The 24986-nt window shown below is 45.3% G+C and overlaps 1 protein-coding gene across 1 annotated transcript in view; it reads right to left on the reverse strand.

The window, feature by feature from the left end:
- CERS4 (ceramide synthase 4) overlaps positions 1-24986 on the reverse strand; it is a 66311-nt gene that overhangs the window by 8780 nt on the left and 32545 nt on the right. The window contains exons 2-8 of the mRNA XM_084826273.1: positions 14220-14393; positions 9991-10108; positions 8202-8320; positions 4378-4435; positions 3678-3728; positions 2349-2441; positions 598-726 (exon numbers count right to left, since the gene is read on the reverse strand). Of these exons, the coding sequence (XP_084682399.1) occupies positions 598-726; positions 2349-2441; positions 3678-3728; positions 4378-4435; positions 8202-8320; positions 9991-10108; positions 14220-14392 (741 nt within the window). The 5' untranslated portion in view covers position 14393. The remainder of the gene's footprint in view (positions 1-597; positions 727-2348; positions 2442-3677; positions 3729-4377; positions 4436-8201; positions 8321-9990; positions 10109-14219; positions 14394-24986) is intronic.

Consider the following 24986-nt stretch of genomic DNA (forward strand, 5'->3'; position numbering starts at 1 on the left):
GATCAGGTAAGGGACTTTCGTACATCCCTACCTTCAGCAAAGGTTTCCAGCATCTTCAATTAAAAGTGTATCGATTTTAGGTTCAGCCCCTTATATTGATCTCGGCTGAGGGTGTTGGGGAGACTAGTACTGAATTGCCCCAGAATTGCCCCTGAAATTGTCTTTCTGAATTGTCTCGGTCTCAATTTTCTGCAAAGGCAGGAGGGATGCTTTATTTACTGATTAACTCCCATTTTCCTTCTTTTCTTTTAATAGTGAAATAATCGGTCAGGGACACCCAGCTAAAACTTATGGGCAGTAGATTCAGGAGAGACAAAAGAGAGTCCTTCAGCCTTCTCCAGACTAGCAGTCCATGACATCCAGAGGGGCACCAGTTAGGAGAAGGCCGGAGTTGTTCTTCAGACACAACACATAATTAATTACCATAAGAAGACGTGTTGATGGTACAGGATACTGGACTTAGGTGGGCCGTTGGTCTGATTCCATGGGGGTCTTCTTATGTTCTTTTAAGAAGGGAATTCAATAAATGCATGGAGGAGAAATCGGTCCATCTATACACCTATGTCAGCTCCTCTGGGGCACGGGGACACCACTTACCTCCAGGAGGCAGTCCGAAACATCATGTATGAGTATGACCAGGGTGCCGATCCGGATGTAGTTGGCGCAGTATGAGAAGCTGATCAGGAAGATGGTGGCAGCGTGGTGGACAATCTGTTCATGGAAGTCCTAAAGTGGCGGAAGAGGAGAAGGCTACAGAGCTGCCCCGGAACGCGAAATGGGCCCAAAGGGGTTTTTATCAATCATGAGCGGGGGGACTCCAGAGAAGTTCCTATGAACCAGGCTGGGAAAAGAACTCCCTGGAAAGGAGGCATAAAAGCCCAGATCAAAGGACAGCCAAGCTTTACGAGCCTCTGAATTCTTATCCATCCCGGATCAAAATCTGAGCCGGAGAAGAATTCCTGGCTTATCTCTGTCCCTCCCAGCTAGGGATGTACGATGCTGGGAATTCTGGCCCATTTAAGCCTGACAGGATTCTGCAGTGTTTACATTCCACTACGCTGTGGTAGACTGCAGCAGATTTCTCCCCCCCCCCCGACTCCGGACCCATTTACACAAATGGTAATTTGTGCAAATTGGATGGGGGGAATCTTCAAAAGGGGTTATAATTTATATAAAATTTATATAATTTATAAAAAAAAAAACTTTATTGGCGATCATGTGCAGGTGTACATGATCACAAGTCTGCCTGTCCGCTACGCAGCCTGACCTAGGCATATTCCCTTAGGCATAATATCCTTGTCAGTTTCACCCTCTCCATATCCTACTTCCTCTGGCACCCCTTCCTGCCAGACAAGTGAAATTGACAAGATGAAATTGACAAGTTCTTTGACAAGTACGTCCCTACTCCCAGCCAGTCCTGAAAACTCTCCCCATCAACCCCCACTCTGTCAAACGCCTTCCCGCCTTCCCTTTACACACCTGACCAGTGGCAACAGCATTAAGATATAGGGGAAGGTGAGGAGGAAATCTCTTTACTGCCCTCTGTTCCCCACCTGCCTCCATCTCTATTGCTCTCGGGTTCAGCACACCCGAGGGAAAGGCACAGAGGCCTCTGAGATTTGTAGTCATTGCACTGGAAGGAGCTGTTGGAAGACTACAAATACAACAAGCCAAATAGGGAAGAGTTCTCCCCCTATAACCCACTGTTGTTCCCACTGCTACTAGCCAGGTGTGTAAAGAGAAAGTAAGGAGGTATTGGGGGTGGTGGTGGTAATGAGGGTGTGTTGGGGTGTATTGGAGAGAAGGGGAACCATTTTCTGCACCTTGCATTGGGGTCAGGAAAGGATCTGGGGTTCCTTTCCTCCTGAGGAGAGCTGGACAGAGTTCGCCTGTCACTGACACCTTGCATTTATGTGGCACTTCAAAAGAGAATTCTGAGGGGATGAGAAAAATGTGGCACTCCTTGGTAGAAGGCAATGTCACGGGAGCTAGCCAATACGTCCTGATCCCATGCTCCCATAGGATGTTATTCTTGCGATAATGGAAGCAGAGCCTCGAGAGAAGATCTTTGGATACTCCATGACAAATGAGTCACTGCCACATGTCATGTCCTCGAACCTTGAACCTAGGAATAGACTCTCACAAGGAAGAGTCAAGGACGCTCTTGCTCAGGGGGAGGATGGTCTGGCCTTTATTTGGGGCCCTCCCAGCCACAGGAAGCAGCTGTGTCACCATCCGCTGGTTGCTGAATCTGAGCTCCCTCGGCAGAGGAACGGGGTTACTTCGCGTCCCCAAACCGGGGCTTCTTGTCCAGCCCTGGCTGAACTGTGTCCAGACCTTGCACTCACCTTCCGCTTGATGTCAAAAGGCAGGGTGAAGACCAAAGAGCAGTAGAAGGAAAGCACCAGCATGTAGTAACCAAAGACAGAGGGCAGGAGCGGCTGCAGTGCCAGAGAAAAGGAAAGGGCGTTGGGGAGAGAAGCTGTGTCATCACACTAATTCCGAACACCTGCGGTGGCGGGTGAGTGAGAAATGAGTGGCCCTCATTTCAATAAAATAGGTATCTATTTTATTATTGATTCAATTTGATTTGTACCTCGCATTTTCTACCAGGAAAACGGCATTCAAGGCCATATTGTAGACAGAAATTCAGCCAGCATTTCTACCAGAAAACTCAGCTGGCATTTCTACAAAGACAACAGCACCTAGGCCATATTGTGGGTGGAAATTCATCTGGCGTAGTTTCTCCTGGTACCAGGATGGAAATACAGTCATGGGGGCAGCATTGCCTGTTGGACTTCTGCCTGTAACATAGTCATCGAGGGCTCTTGCTTAGATACACACCATATTTATTTATTTTATTTATTAAAGCATTTTTATACCATGAACAAGGGCCCCCAAAGAAGTTTATATAAAAGAACAAAATGTCCAACCATGCATATGAGAGCTAGAGGACTGGTTGCAAGCACTTTGTGGAGAGAAAAGAAAAATCGAAGTACCAACGAGCACTTTAATTTTCTGTGGGACAGGGCAGTAAGGGAACTTTATAAGACCTGCCTATGCTGGATCAAGCCCCAAAATGTCCACTGTTCATCATATATGATGCTGTCCGGATCTGTTGGACTAGTGGAGGCTGGGGGCTCCAATTTTGGTGGGGCTGTGCATCCATTCTGGGTTTCAGTTAGAACCAGCCAGAATTCTAAAGCAGCTATCCAAGGTGCTAGACCTTTTTTGGGGATAGGGTTCAGCACCTTGCATAGCTCCTTTAGAGTTTTGGCTGAAACCCAGAATAGATTCACAGAGACACCAGCCTCCAGTGGACAAAAGCCAAAGTTAAGGGACAAAAATATGGACAATTAAAATGACTGAATGCTGGAAAGTGCAAACATTAAAAAGATTGCACCCAAAATATATGTGTCACAATATATAAAATAAAAACAGAATTGTAACATCTAAAAACAACGGTGTTAAAACGTTATACTGATATGGAACGACACCTATGACAAAATGTAAAAATATATAAAAGAAATATAATAAAAACCTTGAAAAAACTACAATTTTTAATGTTTGTAAAGGCCAATTGCATGTCACTTTCATGTTATTTTTGTGTGCGCGTATGTGTAACTTGCACACACCATTCCATGGATCGCCTTTCACGGTTCTCAGTTGCTATTTACCTGCTGAGGGTAATCGACCCAGCACTCACGATGATCCCAGAACCAGGGTTTCTACAAAGACAGACAGTCCCGTAAGAATAATTGTATGCTACCACAACATTCCATATGCCACGTCTTATGGCAACATTAAAACTGGAAGAAGAACCAGTAGCACAGGCGTGAAGAACCTCTTTCATCAGAATTCAGTTTCAGGTCTGAGGTCTGAATTCAATTTCAGAGGACCTCTCGGGGGCTGCATTGCCATGGTGGGTGGGGCAAAAGGCAAAGGAGGCAGGGCAAAAGGGGGAAGCATGAAAGGGGTGGGGCCAAATTCCTCTCCCCAAAGGCCGTCTATTGTAGCTGAAAGCTCTTCCTGCCAGCCAGTAAGCTTTACAGGAGGCATTTCAACCTTTTTAGAAAGTTCAGTGTTTGGAGGAAAGAGGGTGGGGCCACAGGAAGTGGGTGCAGCCCCCAGGGAAGCCAGATTTGGCCCCAGACCTGAGGTTCCCCACGCCTGTTCTAGTGATAAGGGTAGAGACCTACAACAGCGTGATGCCGCTTTGCCTTTGACCTCTGATAAACTTACCCCTCCCATTCCCATGCTCCCAAACTCTTCCAACCAAAAATGGAAACATCCAATGTGGCAGGGAGGAATGCACAATGCACTCGGCTGCCTGTTTTGACGACGACCTATAAAACCAGGAAGGGTCTTGGTACTCACATCGTAGAGGATAAGCAGACCAAAGCAGAAGGAAGTGATGTAAAAGGCAAACCGCCAGCTGGACAAACAAACAGAGAGAAAAGGTCAGGGCAAAATGCAGGAGTGGGATGATCGAGTCCTAGAGTTGGAAAGGAACTCAAAAGCTCATGTAGTCCAACCCTTTGCTCAGTTGAGGAGATCCACTGCTATTTATTTTCTATCTATCTATCTATCTATCTATCTATCTATCTATCTATCACATGTAATATCTATCTATCTATCTATCTATCTATCGATCGACCGACCGACCGACCAATCGATCACATGTAATATCTATCTATCTATCTATCTATCTATCTATCTATCTATCTATCTATCACATGTAACATCTATCTATCTATCTATCTATCAATCAATCACATGTAACATCTATCTATCAATCAATCAATCAATCACATGTAGCATCTATCTATCTATCTATCTATCTATCTATCTCTATCTATCTATCTATCTATCTATCTATCTATCATCTTCCTATCATTTATTTATTACATTTCTAACCCGCCCAATAACTTAACGTTCTCTGGGTTGATTACAAACAGTTAACCCCCTCCCCCAAACGCTTTTTAATGTTCGTAATAGGTTTTAGTCTTTACAATGTTGAAAAAAAAAACAGTACTGTCTTAGTGTTCACAGTGATCTGTTTTGTAAAGTAATCTGTTTTTAAATAATAATAATAATACATTTATTAAGAATATAATAAAAAAAGAATTCCAAATTTGAACCCAAGCTGTATTGTTCCTGTAGGCTGCAATTCTGTGCACAGTTGGACTGTTTCTACCCCATTGGAATTCAGTGGGATTCAAGCAGCCTGAGAGATCTTCTTAAATTAATTAAACTAAATGCTTATCGGAGGACCAGTATGGAATATCAAGCCATCCTCCTCATATGGAGACCAGTTATTTGCTATATGTTAAATTTCCCGCATGATCCAATGATACTGCTGAAGGTTTTATGTTTTGCTAAAATTCCTCTTTAATATCATATGCTTTTTATCTGACTGTATTTTTTTGTATGTTAAACGTATGTGTGTACTCGATATGAGCTATAGTTATTTTGTCTCTTATAGTTTCTCAATAAATAATAGTAATTATAATAATTATAATTATAAAACCACAAATACCATAGAACAGTTAAAAATACCAAATACAATGCAAAAATAATAAAATACAACCCAATGCAAAACAAGAAACAGCACAGGAATTGAGTGCACGGATACCTCTCTCTTATTTCTCAGTGTTCCCCTTTTGATGACACTCAGCACCTGAGTTTGCTATTAGAGGGAGTGATGACAATATCGACGCTCCAGGTTTAGAGTATGCAGTGGCATACCAGTTCCTAGGGAGAGCTTTTAATGCCAGTTATAGACTGCGTCCAACTGGGCGTATTACAGGGGGCTGTAACTCAGTGGTCGAACACCAGTTTTACATGCAAAAGTCTCAAGTTTGATCCCTGTTGTCTCCAGGCAGGGTTGGAAAAACTCCTGCCTGAAAGAGCCATTGCTGCCAGTCAGTGCTGACAACAGTTTGACACACAATAATGCAGCTTCCTATGCTCCTAAATTTCTTACCAACTGAAACACTAGAAGAATAGATTATTGACATTTTTAGGCAGCCTTTCCCAACCAGGGACCCTCCAGATGGTTTAGACTACAATACCCATCAGCCCCAGTCATCATAGCCAGTGGTCAGGGATTATGGGAGTCATAGTCCAAAATCTCTGGGTGTCACCAGGCTGGTCTACAAGAAATCAGAAGTCCTAGAGAAGTATCTGCCACACTGGAGAGAGAGAGAAAGACAGAGAGAGACAGAGAGAGAGACCATAGTAAAGGGACAGGTCTGAATTTTCCAAATCTTGTCATATTATGTTGCAATCAATTAAAAAGGGCTTGCTTAATGGATGAAAATGAATGTAGAGGCTCACCTTGGTAGATGTCAGAGATTAGGTTAGGATCAAATTAGCAAATTTTGATGTGGTGTTGTGTAAAGATAAATATGAGAAAAGAGTCACTAAGTCCAGTGCATGTTTAGACAGAAAACATGTCCTACAATTTCCAGTATGTCCCAGTTGTAGGACTCATTTTTTCTTTCTAGATTGCACCCTAAGAGATCTAATCTCTGTAAGGCAGCAGCAAAGGAAGTTTAGGAGAACTTGAAATAAAAATATGCTGCTTTGCTTAGTTTTGCTGCAGGCGTCATTTCCACATAAGCAAACCAATTGTATTAATTATATACCACTAATTGAATCCTGCATAATACAAAGAAGGAACTGATTAAAATGCACTTCCAAAATGACTAGGGGAAAAAAGGATGGTAATTGATGCCAGGCCTGACAACTTTAATTAAGAAGCTCTGTTGAGAGGAATTTAAGGAATCGACACCATTTGGAACCCGAGCTTAATATGAAGAATCGGAAGAGCCTGCTATCCCCAATTTACTAGCTTTCACTGACCTAATGCTCCCAGCAACTGGGCTAGATAAACTTACATTGACTGAATCTAACAGAAGTCTGCTAATTCTCTTATTAAGCAGGGATTAGGCCAGGGTTGGGGAACCCCTTTTAGCCTGAGAGTTAAATTAAATTTCAGAGAAGTTCTTGGGCGGCACATTCCAGTCGTCAGGGAGAGACAAAAGGAAAAGCAGTGGAGCCATAAATGCAAAAATGCCAGCATTTTTTTAGCTTGCAGCTACACTTCCAAGTATCAGAGACAGTATACTGGGGAATATGAGCAGCATGGGTGTTGTCGGACTTATTTCCAGGTTGTGGGCTTCCCACTGGGGTATCTGGTCAGACACCATGTGGTCAGACTGTTGGACTAGAGAGGACTTGGGTCTGATGCAGCATGGCTCTTCTTCTGTTCTTCTGTTCCAAGATATGATGTAGAGCTGGGCATAAAATGGCCTCCTGAAATTCTTCACCCTCTTTGTGGGCAGAGAAAGTGGGGCAGGGGACCATTTACCCAATTTCTCCAGGGAGAGGAGAAACTGAACAGTTTTTTGGGGGAAGGGAAGGGATTCATTGGTATTACTTGCAGTAGGGCTGCTTCTTTTAGTATTTCTGCCCAACATTTGGTGTTAGTAACCTGGTCACCATTTTGGATTCTCCACCATGCTCTTGACCTAGTGTCATTCCATGGCATTGTGTGTCTGTTTGTCTTGTCCCAAACTTCTGGATTTTTTTTTTTAAGTTCACATGAAAACTCTTGCATTCTGTGCGTGAATTTCTCCTAATACCTGCATTTATGTATGCAACTTTGCCTAATATACACATTATTTTGCAAGCTAATCGAATGCACCTTGGGGTTGGACCCAGATTGAAGCTGGATCAACTGTGCTGGCAGAAGTTGGCTTCCCCACCCCCTCCATCCTAAATCAGCCCCTCTGGCCCCCTGAAAACACTACAGAGAGAGTCAGGAGACATTGATGAATAGGGTGACTTGTAGTATGTGTGTGTGGGAGAGGGGGGAGGTCCCCAAAAATCGAACACAGGGACCTTCCCCTAACAAAGTCCTTCCTCAAGAGGAAGGCAGATCTTGGTTCAAACCGGTTGAATATTATTTTCACAAATATATATATATATATATATATATATGCATTTTTGTGTGCTGGTTCCCTGAATATATGCAATTTTTAAAATTAGAGAACTTGGTTGTGATATTTGCAAAAGTGTGAATTTTGACGGAGAAAGGAGTTTCAGTTCGCATCTTGGTTCCACGGTGTGAAATTAGGTAAGTTCGCATCCAAATGCAAACTGAACACATTTCTTCCCACTCCCATCTCAGTCACCTGGCTTCACAGAACTTCTTGGTCAAGCTGGGGTGGTCCTTAGCCTGACGATACCGGAACCATCTCTCCACTTGCCTCGGCTGTAAGTCGCACTGCTTGGCTAGACCTCTGATCTCCTCCTGGAAGGCAGACCTGAGTGAGACAAACTGTATCCCAAACACCAAAGCACCGTCTTGCTAAAAGGTACCAATTCCCTTCTGTGGAAGATAATGGGGTCCCCAACCATTTCTGGGTTGCTGGGCACATGTGGAGTTTTGAGAGCGTGTCGTGGGTGCTCCCACAAAATGGCTGACGTGGCATGGGGCTTGACCTTTGTTAATACACATGATGCACAGACTCAAATACTTCACCCTCCATCTCCCACCCACCCAAAAAACAACTGTTATTCTGGTGGTTTTCTTAAAGGAAAAAAATAGGATGTTAACAGCGACTCCGGAGAAGTTTTCCAAATAAAGGATCAACTTGGTACCATGTTGTTAGCACCAGTCACAGAATTAGCCATTGTATGAGTGAGTGTCAATTCCACAAAGGTGGGGGCAAGGAGGTCAGTTTGGATTGGAACCCTGGTGAGAGTAAGCAGGGAGACTTTAACCCTATGCTCCTTCCCAATATAGGTTGCCTCATTGCCCCTGTTAGTTGCAAGGTGAAGAAAACGCCCTTTCAGCTCTGTGGTTTTTACCTTAAAAAACCCCCAAACCATTCATGCAATTGCTGATAACTGGGTGAATGGCATAATGTTGCTCAATGTGACGGAATGCTCCCTGGCGAGATTCCCTGCACACAGAAAATAGGCAGGACAGGGAGGAGCTAGAACCCTGAAGTGTTAGTTTTCTGCATGCAGGGAGTTTGAATGCTCCACTGAGAAAACGCTCATGTCAGGAAGAAGGATGTTGTTTTATGTTTGGTTATGTTTTCATTTGGTCCTTTTTCCAAGGATCAAAGTGGCATACACAATTCTATTCACAATAACCCTACAAGGTGGGTTAGGCTGAGAGTCAATGACTGGTTCAAAGTCATCCAGAGACCTGAATGGTTGAGTGGGGATTTGAACCTGGGGCTAAATTTCTCCCTGTCATTCTAATTATCTGTGTGAAAGCATGTGTGTGCATGTTATATATTTTTCAAAAGGGTGCACGTTTCCCCATTTATTTAAGTATAAAAATGGAGGTGGTGTGTAAATTGCGCATTTTCCAAACATGATGGTAAGTTTGGGAAGGTGCGAATGTTTCCTGAAAAAAATGTGCTCCTGTTTGTGTCCAGGGCTGTGAACAGGGCAAGTTTGGATGATTTGCAAACTGAAACAAAATGCTCATAAAATCCCTAGTGGTACAGCCCTGACCCAAGTTCACTGCCTCTGAGAAAACTAGGCCTCAAATGATGAAGGAGATGAGTCATCTTTCATACGAAGAATGGTTTCTATTTATAAGCCAAACAGCAACTCAGATTCCGGGGATTATGAAACCGCAAGCATTCCGGGAAAAGAGAGCAAGGGCTTGTTAGTCGTTCGTTCTTTTCAGCAGCAGGATGTAATTTGAACACAAGGACCATTAACCTGTGGAACTCTGTGCCACAGCATTGCCACAAAATAGCCAACTCAACCTAGGTGGCTTTAAAAGGAAAAAGCTTAGAAAAACACACATGGCCACACTGGCAGGGGACAATGGGAGTTGTTGTCCGAGACATCTCGAGGGTGCCAGGTTATGAAAAGCTATGCCAGGGATGAATGATCTTTTGCACGTGTGTGTGTGTGTGTGTGAGAGAGAGAGAGAGAGAGAGAGAGAAAACTCACCTCTTTGGGGCCTTTCCTGTGTGTGGTGTAAAAAGCTTCCAGGACAGGGTTTGGAGCAGCTTTCCTTTGCACCTTTTCCCTCAGCCCCATCTTCCTGCTCAGGGGCACAGCAATGTTCCTGTGGGAGGCAGAAAGAGCGGGCTGGGTCAGCAGGGGGCTTGCTCCAGCTGGCTACGCCTCAGATCCTCTGTTTTCTGCCCGGGTTCAACCTGTACAGCCGACACCAGGAAAAGAAGGCCTCTGAGCCAAAAAAGGCTGGTGGCTCCAATGTCAGTGGGGATCTGGATCCACTCTGGGTTTCAGACAGAACCAGTCAAAACTCTAAAGGAGCTGTCCAAGGTGCTGAATTCAATTCTCAAAATAGGTTCAGCATCTTGGATAGCTCTGTTAGAGTTCTGGCTGGTTCTGACTGAAACCCAGAGCGGACTCACAGCCCCACTGACATCAGAGCCACCAGACTCCACCGCTCTGAGTGCATGGACAGGCATCTCCTCACTGCTGGCATCTCCTCTTGCAGAAAGTCTCAGGTACAATCCCCAGTTGTCTTAAAACCTTGGAGAGTAGCTAGACAGTGCGGAGCTCAATGAATCGACACTCTAACCTGGAATAAAGCTGTTTCCCATGTTCTTATGGAAATCAGCCCTCAATTCAAAACCATGAGGACTAGAATCTTAGTTTATTCTTAGGGAAAGGACCACAGTTCAGTGGCACAGCACCTGCGCTGCACACAGAAGGCCCCAGGTTTGATCCCCAACATCTCCAGTCAGGCAGCCAGAGTTGGGAAAGATAATTCTGTGAAGTTGCTGCCAGTCAAGTAGACAAAATTCAGCTTGGATGGACAAATAGACTGGCCTGATTCATAAAAGAGTTCGTTCGTTCGTTCGTTTATTTATTTATTATTAAATACCACCCAGAGAGCTTCGGCTATTGGGCAGAATAGAAATGTAACAAACAAATTATTTATTGTTGTTGCTGTTTACCATGAGGCATTTTGAAAACATCACCTCTAACAATTATATTCCATACTTCCCCCCCAGGAGCTCTCACCCCTTTCTATGTGCACAACGACCCTGTGAGGGAGGTTAGGCTGAATGAGAAAGTGGCCGCTCTGAGGTCACCCAGTGAAGTTGCCTGGCCAAGTGGTGTTTTGATTGACAAAAACTAAAGTTAAGGTTCAGAAATATACACAATTAAAACAGTTTAATGTTAGAAAGTGCAAAGATTTAAAACATTGTATCCAAAACATATGTGTCACGATACACAAAATAAAAACAGAACTGTAAAACTGAAAAACAGTGAAGTTAAAATGGCAGAATCATATCAAAGGGCACAAATGACAATATGTAATTGCCAGTGTACCTCGAATGAATGTCTGCCAAAGATATATAGATGGAAGCATTCAACCCTCCAATAAGAAGTTTTTACTTAGAGCTCAGGCCACAGTGGTGAGTATTGCTTGCTTTTTAAAAACGTAATTATTTTATTGAGAGTCTGGCAGTTCAAGGGTTGATTTGTTATGTTTTTACTTTGTAGTTTTGTAGAGACCACTGACAAAGCTGAAAAGCTGAAAGACTTTTTATACCATTTGTAGTATGTATGTATGTATGTATGTATGTGTGTGTGTATATATATATGTATATATATATATATATATATACACACACACACACATACACTACAGATGGGCCAAAGGTCTTTCAACACACACACACACACACACAGTCATATGCCCATCACAACTCCTATCCACCCCAGCCAGCATGGCCAATGGTAGGGGATTATGGGAGTTGTAGTTCAAAACATATGCACAATGCAGGTTGCTTACCCCAGCTCTAATCACTAGACTATGCTGGCTCTCTAATGCCAATGCTTGTTCCTTATTTAATTTTCATTTATTAAACAGAGAGCTTCAGCTATTGGGTGGTATAGAAATGAAATAAACAAACAAACAAACAAACAAACAAATATTATGCCTCTGTACCCAAAAGTGGCTCCTGAGGTGACTAAATTCGAAGACTGTTGCTTCTTTGCAGATTACTGAAAAGCTCAATGGCTATATTATCTGCATGCGGTCCTTTTTCTGAGCTTTCAATAAGAAACAACAACACACCCAAGTGACTAGTCCTCATGATCACAGAGGGGTTTTTGTTTTTTTTAAACCTGACTACAAATGGCCAATGCCTAGTGCAGTCTCAGGAGCCGTGGAACAGGGGGTGGGGAAAGCAGGAAGAATTGCTCTGGGGTCCAGCCAGGGCTTTGTCTGTAGTTAGCCCTCAAGGAGGTGTGGCAACACACCTCCCTTATGTGAAAGCAGTGTTTGTACTCAAGCATCAGCGAAAGTCCTTTTGTTCTCAAGTGAGCATCTGGGCTGAGCTAAACTCAGAGAATTATTTTATGGGTGCTCCTGGAGGTGGCTGCAATATTTTGAAGATGCTGTTCAGTTTTCAAAGGAGAAGTTGTGCAATGTTTTATTGTGCGCTGGGTTTTTACATGGCCACACATCCCTTTGGGCATTTCAGCAGGTGGGGCTGAATAACACAGGGTGTATCAGATGGCCCTGAAAATGAACACGCAAATAAAACAAGGTGTCCTTTGTGTATGGGTGTGAGGAGGGTGTGAGGAAAGCAACTCACTGCAGTCAAGAGCATTGGTTTCCCTCTGGCTCGTGCAAATGGCAGATGATCACTTGCGCATTAGAGGAAATGTGTCAGCCAACACAAGAGGACAAAAGGGGATGCAGATGTGCACCACATCTGGATGCACTCTTTTCCATGCACAGCTCTCCTTTGGGTTCTTGATCTTCAAACCAGACTTGGACTGGCCAGCCCTTCAAACGTGTCGTCACATAGTGGCACGCAAGCGGGCCTTCTCAGTGATGGCATCTACCCCCTGGAATGCTCTCCACATGTGGTTCGAGAAGCGGAAACTGTGGCGAGTTCCAGACAGCCCTTGAAAACACATTTGACTGCTCAAGCTTTCCCTGACTTGTAATGGAACGTGACACTGCTGTGTTTTACGGCTTTTGTTGTAATGTGTTGTTGGTTTTTTTAAAAAGTGTATTCATTGTTTTATACCGTTTTTATATTGTTTTTTAATGCATGGGCTTTTATGGAAACTGCTTGGAGTTCCTACAATGCTGGCTGGGGAATGCTGGGAGTTGTAGGGCTTTTTTTCTGTCTACATATGCATAGGACTGTGCCCTAAATAAATCAAGGACACCTCCAAATAGTGGACTGCCCAGACCAAAGATTCATTTGGTCCATCATAGGGTGGCTACTCTTTTGGGTGGTTCCCTCTGCTGGGAGTTGTAGGGCTTTTTTTTCTGTCTAAACATGCGCAGGACTGCGCCCTAAATAAACTCCTCCAAATAGTGGACTGCCCCATATAAAAGAGGACACATGGCCATCCTAGGATGGACTGGATGAATCTTGGATTGGTTGTTGTTTCTGCCAGGCTGGCTTGAGCAGAGGCACACCAGCGGGGCGGAGGGAGGGACACATGAGGCCGTAACTTTAGGAAAGACTTTTCAACCATTTAGAATGGGGAAAAAGCTGCACAAACCCGGGAAACCACCCAATGGTAGGTGGTCAGAGTAAATTGGGTGGGGCGGGGAAAGGGGGCGGGGCGTTCTGGGCACATCTGTCCCAGATGGATGCTTTTTGTGTGTATGTGTGGTTCAGCTGCCTTGCCTAGAGATAAGAACATTTGTCCACCCTTGCCCCCATTACTTCATCTCTGTGCTGACAAGCAAGAGGTTTGAGCCTGAGAACTGGGTTTCCTGTCCTTGCACGGGCGAGTCACCATTGCTGCATGATGCCTCGATAACATGTCACCACAAGCCAAGGTACGACAGCTAGTGTTGCAGTGAAGTTGCTGTCCTGCCCTTCAGCTTCAAATGAAGTCAGTCCTGGGAACTTGGCACCAGACTTGCGATGGCGGGCAGGAGTGGAAGGCCATAGGAAAGGTGGAATTATGCCCAAGATACCTGAGATTTGGTGCCCCTGTGATAACATTGGGTTGCATGAGAAGATGCCTCTGAAAGCTACTGTGGGAGCCTGAGATTTCACCTTTCTTTTTTTAAAAGTTTTTTTTTTAAGGAAGAGTTTCTATACCTCACTGTTGCACATTAGGGCATGCGGCTGGCATGCCCTAATCTGCAAAAAGGTGTGCAAAACATATGTGTATTCCTTTCATCGTTGTTGTAATGCTCTGGTTGATGATGAATGTACCTTTCAAAGGCAAACCGGACTGCGACAAGCAGAAGAGCCAAGGGGACGCTGAGCAGGAGGTGCCGGGGCTGTGGGTAGCGGATCTCCTCAGTTTCCTTCATGTCCTCCCAGGTGATTCCTGGTGGTAGCCAAAATTCGTGCCACCATAGCCACTCACTCAACAGAAGCATCATACTGGGTGCAGAAAGAAAAGAGATATGATGAGGCACAGGAGATACGGGAAAGAAAGGTGGAGTTGGCACATTTAAAAGGGCAGGTGACATGGAGACGGCCAATAAGCCAAGGAACTGGGAGAAAACCCAAAATATCAAAACTGAAACAGAAACAGAAAGAGCTCCCAGAGGAAAAGATCTCCAGCTGGGTTCTTCTCTCCTGCCCCAGTTCCATTGATACAAGTCACGAATTTTGACAGATTGATTCGTGACATTGATTTCTCACAGCTTCCTGTGTTCCTACTTTAATCAGCTTTCTTTCCCCTTCCCCCATCCCCACCCCAGAGTCATGAGGACTGGAACCTTAGCTTTATTTTTAGAAGTGCAGTGGTAGAGCACATAATTTGCATGCAGAAGATCCCAGCATCTCCAGGTAGGGATAGAAAAGATTTGTTGTCCAAGACCCTGTCAGTGTAGACAAGGCTCAGCCTAGATGGACAAATAGTCCGACTTGGCATAACAACATTTTCCCTGTGTTCTTAAGACTTTAGAACAAATCGAGGCAGGCCTCTGCTGGGGAGGGTTTGGAGAGAGACAACAAGCTGTCCCAGGTCAGAGAGGAATTTCCTTGGGTTCTTATTCCTCAGCTCAGCTAGGTATTTCCCCCTGATTCCATTATTGTTCTGCAGGTTTCACTTTGGCAGCTCAAATCGGGGCCAGATCAATCGAGCCTCCCTATAAAGGGGCAGTTTACCTCTGATCATCAAATGCCACATTTCAGAACTGGAACGTGGGCTGCTGTTGAGTTCATCCAGCCCTGGCTACAGTCCTGCATGCATGCATTTGTTCTATCTCGTCTGGACTACTGCAATGCACTCTATGTGGGGCTGCCCTTGAAGACCGCTGGGAAACTTTGATCAGTGCAGGATGCTGCCACCAAAATCTCAACTGGGGTGAAATTCTGGGATCCTGTGAGACCGTTATTTTATCAGCTGCAGTGGACTGTCTGTTTTTTCTGAGTGCAATTCAAAGTGCTGGTTATTCCCTTGAAAGCCCCTAAACAGCTTGGGACCTAGCTAGCAGAAGGAGCTAGCTATTTGTGGAACTCCCTGCTCCAAGAAGTGAGATCAGCCTTCCCCAATTTGGTGCCCTCCAGATGCGTCAGACTGCAACTCCCATCAGCCCTGGCCAGCATGTTGGCCAATGGTGGTAAGGAATCATGGACATTACATTCCAACAATCCCACTGCTAACACCTGCCTTGGACGCCTCTTTAATATGGTTTCCTCAGCCTGACGCTCTAAGCCAGGTTTCTCCAACCTGCTGCCTTCCAGTCGGACTGCAACTCCTATAATTCCTAGGATGGCATGGGAGTGATGAGAGCTGTAGTCCAGCACATCTGGAGGGCATGACTTAGGTTACCTTCCTTTCTCTTTCTCTTCTGCTAGCAACCGCAAACATATCTTTTCAAATGACTGATTCCTAACTTAACTTCTTTATCCGAAGTTTGAGCTTTTTATGTGTGTGCGTGTTTGGTTTTCTTGTTCAGGAGTCTGGTAATCTTGTTTTAATGATGGCCAATTGCTGTTTTTATATTTAACATATATGCATATTCTAGCCCCCACCCTACCCCTGGGAAGACCTTGAAAGCCAGCCAAGAAATGTATAAGATACATAAATACATTTTATACTTTTTTTTGCCACCTTGAGCAACTCATGTAAAATAAAAACACATAAGTTACTGATATGCATACGACACATTTACAAAACGCTGCCAGAAAATGCACCCTAACAAGACTGATAAGCATGATTTATTCTAGATTACTTTAGTGCTCTGTTTCACCCGTGCACTCCTACTTGTGCATAAAACGCCACACGAAAGACAATCTTGTTACAACTGTAGATACGGTCACACATTAAAGATGACTTTTAGGGGTATAGCTATAATGCATAAACTTACTTAATTATGTTCAGGCTCATGAAAATCAAATGGATGAAAATGATAAGTGGTTAATTTTCATTAGGTTCTGGAAGGGTAAATCTGAAGATGATGTACATCTCTGCTCATTGTTTATGTTAGTATAAGGAACCAATTTTCAGCATAATTGCTTTATTTTGTTTATAAAGTTGTGGTGAAATTACCAGTGCAAATACAGTGCGTTTATCAACAACCTCAGATACGCAGAAGATACCACCCTAATGGCAGAAAGCAAAGAGAATCTAAAGAGCCTCTTGTTGAGGGTGAGAGCGGAGAGTGCAAAAGCTGCTTTGAAACTCAACATTAAAACAACGAAGATCATGGCATCTGGCCCCATCATTTCCTGGCATATGGAAGGGGAAGAAATGGAAGCAGTGACAGATTTTACTTTCTTGGGCTCCAAGATCACCGCAGACGGTGACTGTAGCCATGAAATTAAAAGACGCTTGCTCCTTGGGAGGAAAGCTATGGCAAACCTAGACTCCAGCAATTCATGGAACGAGAACTGCCAGATGTACAAGCTGGGTTTAGAAAAGGCAGAGGAACTAGAGACCAAATTGCCAATATCCGCTGGATAATGGAGAAAGCCAGGGAGTTTCAGAAAAACATCTATTTCTGTTTTATTGACTATTCTAAAGCCTTTGACTGTGTGGATCATAACAAATTGTGGCAAGTTCTTGGTGGGATGGGGATACCAAGTCATCTTTTCTGCCTCCTGAGGAATCTGTAGAACGACGAAGTAGCAACGGTAAGAACAGACCACGGAACAACGGACTGGTTTAAGATTGGGAAAGGAGTACGGCAGGGCTGTATACTCTCACCCTACCTATTCAACCTGAATGCAGAACACATCATGCAACGTGCTGGGCTTGATGAAGCCAAGGCTGGAGTTAAAATCGCTGGAAGAAACATTAACAATCTCAGCTATGCAGATGATACCACTTTGATGGCTGATAGCGAGGAGGAGCTGAGGAACCTCATGACGAAGGTGAAAGAAGAAAGTGCAAAAGCTGGGTTGCAGTTAAACCTCAAAAAAACCAAGATTATGGCAACCAGCTTGACTGATAACTGGCAAATAGAGGGAGAAAACATGGAGGCAGTGACAGACTCTGTCTTTCTAGGCGCAAAGATTACTGCAGACGCTGACTGCAGCCAGGAAATCAGAAGACGTTTACTTCTTGGGAGGAGAGCAATGACAAATCTTGATAAAATAGTTAAGAGCAGAGACATCACACTGACAACAAAGGTCCGCATAGTTAAAGCAATGGAATTCCCCATAGTAACCTATGGCTGCAAGAGCTGGACCATAAGGAAGGCTGAGCGAAGGAAGATAGATGCTTTTGAGCTGTGGTGCTGGAGGAAAATTCTCAGAGTGCCTTGGACTGCAAGAAGATCAAACCAGTCCATACTCCAGGAAATAAAGCCAGACTGCTCACTTGAGGGAATGATATTCAAGGCAAAACTGAAGTATTTTGGCCACATAATGAGAAGACAGGACACCCTGGAGAAGACACTGATGCTAGGGAAAGTGGAAGGCAAAAGGAGGAGGGGCCGACCAAGGGCAAGATGGATGGATGATATTCTGGAGGTGATGGACTTGTCCTTGGGAGAGCCGGGGGTGGCGACAGTCAACAGGAAGCTCTGGCGTGGGCTGGTCCATGAAGTCACGAAGAGTTGGAAGTGACTGACTGAATAAACAACAACAGACAGCATAGTAAGAAGCAGAGACATCACCTTGCCAACAAAGGTCCATATAATCAAATGTATGGTTTTCCCAGTAGCAACGTATGGCTGTGAGAGCTGGACTACAAGGAAGGCTGAGCGCCAAAGAATGGATGCTTTCGAACTGTGGTGCTGGAGAAGACTCTTACGAGTCCCCTGACTGCAAGGAGGTCAAATCAGTCCATCCTAAAGGAAATCAACCCTGACTGCTCATTGGAAGGACAGAGACTGAAGCTGAAGCTCAAATATTTTGGCCACCTAATGCGAAGAGAAAACTCCCTGGAAAAGACCCTGATGCTGGGAAAGACTGAAGGCAAAAGGAGAAGGGGACGGCAGAGGATGAGATGGCTAGACAGCATCACCGATGCAATGAATATTAACTTGAGCACACTCCGGGAGAAAGCGCAGGACAGGAAGGCCTGGCGTGCCATGGTCCATGGGGTCACGAAGGGTCGGACACGACTGAACGATTGAACAACAACAACATGCATTTTTACTGCAACTTCTGCATGTGACATTTTACAATGTATTTATTTATAACATTTCTATACTGCCCAATAGCCAAAGCTCTCTAGCCAGTTCACAACAATTAAAAGCAGAACATACCACACAAAATACAATACAAAAATACACTGCACAATCCTTTTAAGAGAGCGAGCGAGTGAACGAGCGAGAGATTAGCCACATGCATAGAGACACATTGGTGACACAGAAGGCAACGTGGAGGGAACATGACACAAAATAACTCAAAGCTGTGGCGAACAATGAGCGATGCAGATCAATTCTTCTTTCTTTCTTTCTTTCTTTTTAGAATCACACTGGGGGATTTCTCATGCATCGGAAACAGGGCCAGAAATTTGGGGAGGAAACAGACAGAATCCAGACAAGATGGGGGTACTGTTAGTGGGTGGTTCATCTGCCTGGCTAACTGATGTTCAACATGTTCCAGAGGGGGTTGCACTCCCCCTAATGGATCAGGTTTGCTGTTTGGGGTGCTCTTGGACCCAGAACTGTCACTTGGGGCACGGGTGGACTCTGTGGCACGGAGCACCTTTTATCAGCTCAGGCTGGTATCCCAACTGCACCCTTATCTGAACAGAGATGGCCTAGCTACAGTTATCCATGCTTGGATAACCTTTCGTCTGGATTACCGCAATGTGTTACATGTGAGGCTGCCTTTGAAAATGGTCTGGAAACTTCCACTAGTCCAAAATAGGGTAGCAAGTGTATTAACAGGGACTGGTCAATGAGATCACATTATGCCAGTACTTTTCCAGCTGCACTGGCTGCCAGTCCATTTCCAGGCCCGATTCAGAGTGCTGGTATTAATATTCAAAGCCCTTAACGGCTTGGGGGACCAGGTTACCTAAAAGATGATCTCCTCGCATATACATCTGCCTGGACCCTAATATCGTCTTCAGCTGTCCTTCTCTGAGAGCCCCTGCCAAAGGAAGTGAAGTGGGTGGCTACTAAGAAGAAGGCTTTTTCTGCTGTGCCCCCCCCCCCCCGGCTGTGGAATGAGCTTCCCAGAGAGGCTCACCTGGCACCTATGCTGTGCTCTTTTCAGCGCCAGGTAAAGACCTCATTTAGCCAGGTATTTTACTCTTTCAGTTTACATCTCTTCCTGTGTTTTAAATCTTTGCATTGCTACTACGTTTTATTTTTATTTTTAAACTTTTCTATTGTATTTTTTATCATGTTGTACTGGATGGTTTTAATGGTTGCAAACTGCCCAGAAAACTTTGGTGAATGGGTGGCATAGAAATGTAATATATACTTAATTATAAACCAGAAAAACCAAGCACCCCTCATTCCAGCTGTACAGGTGATGCTCAGTCTATCCCAGACATGCTGTTTCTTGCATTTGCAGTGCTAAAGCCTGCCACGCCCTCAAGTGATTCCTTAGTGCAACAGATGGGTTTTGTATGAGCAAAACACCACAGCAGGCTTTGACAACTGCTGGTACAGTGTGTGTTTCAAGTGGTCTAAATTGCTAGCTTTGATGGCCAGGAGACACTGAGAACGTAGGCATGGCTAGCAAAGTGTGGTGTAGCGGCTAGAGTGTTGGACTGGGAGCCGGGAGATCCGGGTTCTAGTCCCCACTCGGCCATGGAAGCTCACTGGGTGACTTTGGGCCAGTCAGAGACTCTCAGCCCAACCCACCTCACAGGGTTGTTGTTGTGAGGATAAAATGGAGAGGAGGAGGATACTGTAAGCCGCCTTGGGTTCCTTGCAAGAGGAAAATAGGCGGGGTATAAATGCAATAATAAATTAAAAAATAAAAAGAGGTGTGCCCCTGATTAGGAAGGAACAGCTGATACACTTGTGCAAAAATCTTCCACCCTGATGCCATCAGCTTCCCCCAACCTGGTGCCCACCGGATGTGTTGAAGAACAACTCCAGCATTTCTCACGATTGATCATGCTGACAGGGGCTGACGTGACTTGCAGTCCAAAACATCTGGATGCAGTGGTACAGGTAGGCTTAATGATTGTATGGGGGCTTCCTTTAGACAGCCACATATATTACTTCAGCTGTGAAGCACATGTCAGATTTCTCCCCACACCATAATTTCATGCTTTACAACAGCTTCTGCATTCCTTATACATTTGAACATTTGCCAACCCTCATAAAAGACATGATTTGAAATAACTGTTTGCAAAATCTGTTCCGTCTGTGTTTCATGGATCGTCAAGTGCCTTTCGTTCCATAGTCTGCTCATTGATGGAGCTGGATTTTTCCATTTTCCCAAATTTGTGCAATCACGCACTTGTGCAAATTCAGACTAGCACAAATCCCCCACAAATGTGCATTTTCATGCTTTATCCCATGGGGCAAATGTGCAGTTTTGGTCAGCACTCTTTTTATTTTACATACTTTTCTACAACTGCATTTGCATAAAATTCTGGAAAGTAAAAAAAAACAAAAATGGTCTGGAAGTCCATGGAATCCATGCGGCTTGGGAAAAGATGGTCTGCTGGAGAACCTACAGGTCAGATTCATAGAAATCCGAGCTCATTTGATTCCATTGCGGCTTTCTCCGACATTCGTACTCTTGAGCATGCGCAGATGTTCATTTAAGGCCCGCTGACATCAGAGCACCACCATGGCTCCAGGAATAAAATGGAGTTTGCTTCTGCTGCCGTGATGTCCTTGACATCTGCCACTCCGAGTGGCCACTTGGAGGCCCCCTAGGCAGATGGGCTGTGGATTTTGACTCCAAGGGCCAGCCCTGGTGACTACCACTGCATCTGGACAGCATCAGGATGGCGAAGTCTGCCATAAGAGGAACGATCGAAGGAAATTTGCTAAGCAGACCCCAGTGTGCTCTTTGTTGCAAGGATAAATGGGAACAAGTTTTTTTTAAAACAAGGTTGAAAGGATAATTGGGGGGTGGGGGGTAAAAGGACCTTGGGGAACAGTGCTGATCCTTTGGAGACTTGAGACTTCGGAGAGACACCGCCTTTCTGAGTATGCAATACCCAGCTAGACGGATCAAGGGCCTGATTCGGTGTAAGGCAGCTTCCTACGCTCCCGAGTAAGGAAAGGAAAGCTTGTGCAAGCACCGAGTCATTACTGACCCCTAGAGGGGCGCCGCTTGCGCTAGCGTTTTCGTGGCAGACTGTATAGCGGGGTAGTTTGCCATGGCCTTCCCCAGTCATGACCACCTTTCCCCCAGCAAGCTGGGTCCTCACTTTACTGACCTCGGAAGGATGGAGGGCTGAGTCGACCTGAGCCGGCTACCCGAGACCCGGCTTCCGCTGGGATCGAACTCAGGTCATGGGGGGAGTTTCGGTTGCATTACTGCCGCCTACCACTCTGCGCCACACGAGGCTCCCGATTAAATCAGCCTTTTATTCAGAACCATAAGGACTGCAATCTTATTTGGTTTTGTTAAGGGAAGTGGGAGAACTGGTAGTGCAGATTATAAAGCCATGGCATAATATGTTCATCTTGACCAGTCCCTGCAGGGTTTTCATCTTTGTAAACCGCCCAGAGAGCTTTGGCTATTGGGCAGAACAGAAGTGTCTGAAATGAAATGAAACACAGAATGTGAAAAACAACCTCCAAAACAGAAGGGAAACCTGCAATGATCAAACTAGCAGGAGAGAATAACATTGGAACAACAGATCTGAAAAGTACTAAGAATACTGCAGGCTGAAAAGCCTGAGAGGATGAAAGGGTTTTCCTCTGGCACCACAAAATACTGCAACATAGGAGCTGGGCAAGCCACCACTAAAAAGGCCCTCGCCTTCATAGCCATGCACCTCACTTCATTCAGTGGAGTCACCCAGAGAAAGGCCTCTGAAGATGATCTCAGGATCCAGGCAAGTACATATAGGAGGAGCTGAGCTGTTACGGTTAATACCAGTGCTTTGAATTCAGCCTGAAATCGGACTGGTTCAGTCCAGCAATCATAAAGCTGTAGAGTAATATGATCATATCGACCAGACCCTGTTAACAATTTTGTTGCCCTCTTTGGGACCAAAACTACCAGCATATTTAACTTAAAGTTCTTACAGCTCACAACTAAGCCTTAGGAGAGTGGGACCTCCAGAGGGCTGGATTTGACCCCAGGCCTGAGATTCTGAAGCCCTGGTCGAGGGCTGTCTCTATCCAGATTGTTGGTACATAGTACTTTCTTTGATTTTATTTATACCCCACCTTTCCACCCCAAAATGCTGCTCAAGGCAGCTGCCAATAATAAGAATCACACTTTCCAAATAAAACCTTGGTTCAAACCATTCTGAAACAAATACATTAAAAACGCATTTAAAAAAAAAATCACAGCAATATAAGAATAAAAACAGCAACAGGCCCGCTTACATGCCAAAGGCCTGCTTGAATAAAGCAGTCTTTGCCTGCCAGCAGAAGGACAACAGAGAAGGATGGCCTCTGAGACGGCCCTGCATTGCATCACTCCCAGATGATGGTGGCAGGACCGAGAGAAGGGTCCCAAGTCAATAAAAGGGACTCCGAGCAATCACGTACCCCCAGGCCTCCAGCGACGGCACATCAGGTCCATAGAGAAAGAGTGTGCTGCAATCAAAACTAACTCCTTTCCCTCTGCCACCACCATCACCCCTATGGCTGCTACTTTAAAACAAATGAACAACAGCAACATAAACACAGATGCGTTATGTACATTCACTCATTTAAGATTATGTTGGCTTCAGCCCTGGATCCCTGGTATTTCCAATTTCCAACAGATTTTGGGCAGCTGGAGGAAATCTTTCTCTGGGGTTTTAGAACCTTCTGCTGACCTCACAGAACTGCAGGGAAAATGCTAGGCAGTTTCACATGTCAATTGCACAAGAACATCACTCCCAGAACTTGCTCCCCAGAGTGTGTGGGGCAGTAAATGGAGCACTTCTGAGCATGGACAGAGTGGACCATTCTGCCCTGTCTCTCTGGACTGGGTATGACTGGACCTGTCGCTCCCGACGCAGAAGCTGCAACGTTACTCCATGGAGGAGTCTGCCCGCAGCATTTCTGTACGAGGCACAGCTGCTGTTCCGCTCCAGTGGAAACCGCCAGCTCAGAGGCTGATGCAGAAGTCACTGCAGGGTGGGGCGTGTGCGCGCACACTTCTTCCAAGCATGAGGAATTCTTTAGAGATGACACTGTGAAGCTTTTGCAGGTCAAAAATGAAAACCTGCTTCCTGTCGTGACTTAGCAGGCAGGGACGATGCAGGGATGACTCAGAGACTGAAGTTTGGGAAAAGCCCAACCTCCCTGAATGGGAAGGGATGAGTTTGCTCCATGCCTCCTTTTGAGGCAGATTTCCAGGCCTTGAGTCACCGGCTTGGCCTCACTCCTAAATTTCCAGCTTTACTTTGGAACTCAGGTGGTCACCTCCAAGGTTGTGTGCAAAGGAATTCCCTCCTGTCTCCCCGCTTTGGCCATCAAGCCATGGTCCTCTGGCACTTGGCGGGGGTGTCACTGTCGCTTTGACATCCCACTGCCCCCTGGTTTCACTTCGGCACTTGTGGGACCATATGGCAAGTCCATGCCCAGTTTTCTGGGTCACAACAGGAGAGGCTGCCTTCAGGCTGCTTCCAGACAGAGGACTGCAAGCGCTATTAAATGTCATTGTGCGTCCCCCTTCCGTCTTTTATTGTCATTTGTTTTTTGGGTGGGAAGAAAAAAGATGAACGATGTGGTAGGAAAACATGGGCAGTTGACAAGGGGAAGCTGATGTCATCTGGACTCTTAATACGGCAGGGCAGCAGAAGCCTTATCTGAAAATGCCCGCAGAGAGGCAGTGGGGTACAGTGATTAGATCAAGCCAATGTGTTGGACTGCTCTGGCGTACCCAGCCAGCCGTTGTTGAAAGACCTGTCCAAGACTGGGTTGGATGGATTGATTTGTGAACGAGAATCAACAGCTATGCTCTTCCGCTATGAGCCATAGTGCCTCCAGTTTAGCAGGATCTTAGCTAGAAGGACTGGGAAAGGCCTAGGGTTGGCATCTTTGCCCGGCATCTGCAGTCAGTTGTGTGGGGCCCCAGGAAATCCCACGCCTAACACCTGTTTCGGACTCCTCTCTAAAAATTAATTTTCCAGTCTTTTAAGCCAGCGTTCCCCAAGCTGGTACCCTCCAGATATTTTTGACCACAATCCCCATAAGCCTTGACCACCGGCCATTCTGGCTGGGGCTGGTGGGTATTGTAGTCCAAAACATCTGGGGGGTTCCAGGTTGGGGAAGGCTGATCTAGATATTTTGGCTTACAAGTCCCATAAGCCCTGACCATTGGCCATGTTGGGTGGCGCTGATGGGGATTTGAGTGCAAAAGATCTGGAGTGCGCCAGGTTGGGGAAGCTTGATCTAGATGTTTTAGACTACAACTCCCATCAGCCCTGAGCATTGGCCATGAGTTGTAGCCCAAATCATCTGGAGTTGTCTCCCCTGGGCT

Source organism: Heloderma suspectum, chromosome Z (assembly GCF_057233095.1).
Source record: "Heloderma suspectum isolate Gila_16-S chromosome Z, 16-S_ref, whole genome shotgun sequence".
NCBI lineage: Eukaryota > Metazoa > Chordata > Lepidosauria > Squamata > Helodermatidae > Heloderma > Heloderma suspectum.